At 46.3% G+C, this 2,500-nt stretch overlaps 1 protein-coding gene across 1 annotated transcript in view; it reads left to right on the top strand.

The window, feature by feature from the left end:
* grk6 (G protein-coupled receptor kinase 6) overlaps window positions 1-2,500 on the top strand; it is a 108,912-nt gene that overhangs the window by 73,173 nt on the left and 33,239 nt on the right. Inside the window, exons 8-9 of the mRNA XM_056284393.1 lie at window positions 1,113-1,253; window positions 2,129-2,319. Coding sequence (XP_056140368.1) covers window positions 1,113-1,253; window positions 2,129-2,319 — 332 coding nt within the window. The remainder of the gene's footprint in view (window positions 1-1,112; window positions 1,254-2,128; window positions 2,320-2,500) is intronic.

The following is a 2,500-nucleotide window of genomic DNA, read 5'->3' as shown; positions in this document are numbered from 1 at the left end:
CACCCCCCCCCCCGCTGCCTTGTGGGATAGGCTATTTAGCCAAAGGCTAAGGGCGGAGCAAACCCCGCCAGAAAACCTCCGGAGGAGTAAGCCCCTGTAGACCAATTACTCTGGGCCACTTGAACGTGGACATGTCCTGGTAATTGAGTCAAGGTTACCCCTGTTATGGGTTAAATAACAAAACAAACTACTGCCTTGTAGATGCCCTTGGAGGGTTGAAGGCTATGGGAACAACCCGGACAGAAATTGGGTTCCGAAGGAGTTGCGACCTTGGTCTACTATCAGCAAACGACAAGCATTTGCTCGACTACGGTCGAAGGATGATGATGATATTCACTGCTGGCTGCACTCAACTCACAGCTCACAAACCATTTTAATAAGCAAGGCAGATTTTAAACACAATGAATTAGTGGGGATGCTCGGGGAGAAATCCAAAAAAGACCCAACATAACACCAGAGACAGTTTGAGTTATAGTGGAGACAGTTCACTCTGCCAGTTTAGAACAAGACAATTTGAAACTCTACAGATGGCGGCATGGACAATGTGAGACCATGTGACGTCAGGCCTTCAGCAAACCTGACCAATTGGAGCACCTTCATCTACATACAATAAAGAAATTCCACCAATCACACGGTCCGATTCAGAGAAAATAGCATCCTTCAGAACAAACATTAACACTCCATGTTGTGCACAATTTACCAGTGTTCCTAAATATGAAATGCAAATGATTGTGTGTTTCAGAAGTTGAGGTATAGAGGACTCCCCATCGTAACAGACAGAGGTCTCGTCTTGTTGGTCACCAACTTACTTCCTGACAGGGTTTTCAAGATGGCGGCTGAGTGAAACAGCTTCTCTAGAGAGACTTTAGATACAGTTCTCAGGGAGAAAAATCTGAGTTTATCAAACAGCATCCAGAGAGGAGTATCCGTTGTCTGAGACATGAAGGAATTTCTTGGATTCTCAGGGTGAAGCTGGCAGGACAGTGGATTCATGAAATCCTCTACAAAAAGCAAAGCAACACTTTGGCAAAAAGAAGAAATTGGCAGATGGATTCACACGTCGAGTATTACATTAACGAGAAACATGTTGCAACTCCTCTCCCCCCCTGCAGGTGTGTGCGTGTCAGGTACGAGCCACTGGGAAAATGTACGCCTGTAAAAAGCTGGAGAAGAAGAGGATCAAGAAGAGGAAAGGGGAGTCCATGGCCCTCAATGAGAAGCAGATCCTTGAGAAAGTCAACAGTAGATTTGTGGTAAGTTTCAGACTTGTTCATCTGACACGTTGATTCAGCCAGCCAAGCTTCCTCATTAAAGATCTGATCCGGTAACTAACACAGAAAAACAAATCCGGGTTGTATTCTATCTTCTAACCTAAACTCATGGCCGTCTCTCAGCTCCACTCATCATTGTCGTTTTGTGCCCTGCCAGGAAACACTACTGATGGAAAAGTGCATTGGGTGTTGGATTTGGATGTCTTTTAGTTTAGTCCTGTTAGTCCTGGGTGGGGCTAAAGTATTACTGGAAAGAGCCACTAGAGGGCAGCAGAGATATGTTGGCTTCACTTTCCAAAGCACCCAATTTTGCCCACTTCCTACAGTCTATGGAGTCTACGCTCGACCTATGCTGAACTACAACAGCAGCGTCGGGCGAAGAGCCGTAACAGTCCACGTCTTTGTATGTAGATGTGGAAGAAACCCATCGAGAAAAGGCCTCCTCTCTGTCCTTATGTGTAAAGCTACTCCATGTGTTCTCAAGCTTATATAGAACAAATTCTACCTACCGGTGATTTAATACGCTAACTCGTGTTTCCTTCTTCTGCCAGAGCCTCGTGTGCTCTCGTATCACATATTTCTGACAATGTTGTGACACCAGAGAGGACCATTACATACTAAAGCAGGACCAGCGCTTCTGTGTCCTCAGTAGTTTTGAAGTGTTTAATACATGGCAGTAGACCAAAAAAATAAGAGAATGTTTTAGCATCAAGCCTTCATTACCGTATGCCCCTGCAGCCTGAAAATATATATCTATTTAAAGTACAGAGGAAGTACCGCTCGCAGCCAACAAGCACCTCTCCTGTGCCAAACTCGCACAGTGTAGCTTTAATGTTTCTGTGGTTTTCGTGCTGCAGGTGAGTTTGGCGTACGCCTACGAGACGAAGGACGCCCTGTGTCTGGTGTTGACTCTGATGAACGGCGGGGACCTCAAGTTTCACATCTACCACATGGGAGAGGCCGGCTTCGAGGAAAAGAGAGCCATCTTTTACTCGGCCGAGATCTGCTGTGGCCTGGAGGACCTCCACCGGGAGAGGATAGTCTACAGGTACTGCTCTGGTGGTGCTCAGTACAGGGCCATCGATATGAATACAGCTAATGACTCTGTCAGATGTATGCTGGCATACAGTGTCCTGTGAGCCTAAACACAGGAATCAGGAGCCTCAGAGAATGAATGAATGTATGAGTGAGGGAATTAATGCAGGCAGGGTGGAGTGGGTGGAGAAGAG

Source organism: Lampris incognitus, chromosome 8 (genome assembly GCF_029633865.1).
Source record: "Lampris incognitus isolate fLamInc1 chromosome 8, fLamInc1.hap2, whole genome shotgun sequence".
NCBI lineage: Eukaryota > Metazoa > Chordata > Actinopteri > Lampriformes > Lampridae > Lampris > Lampris incognitus.
This window is presented reverse-complemented; position numbering and strand designations above follow the sequence as displayed.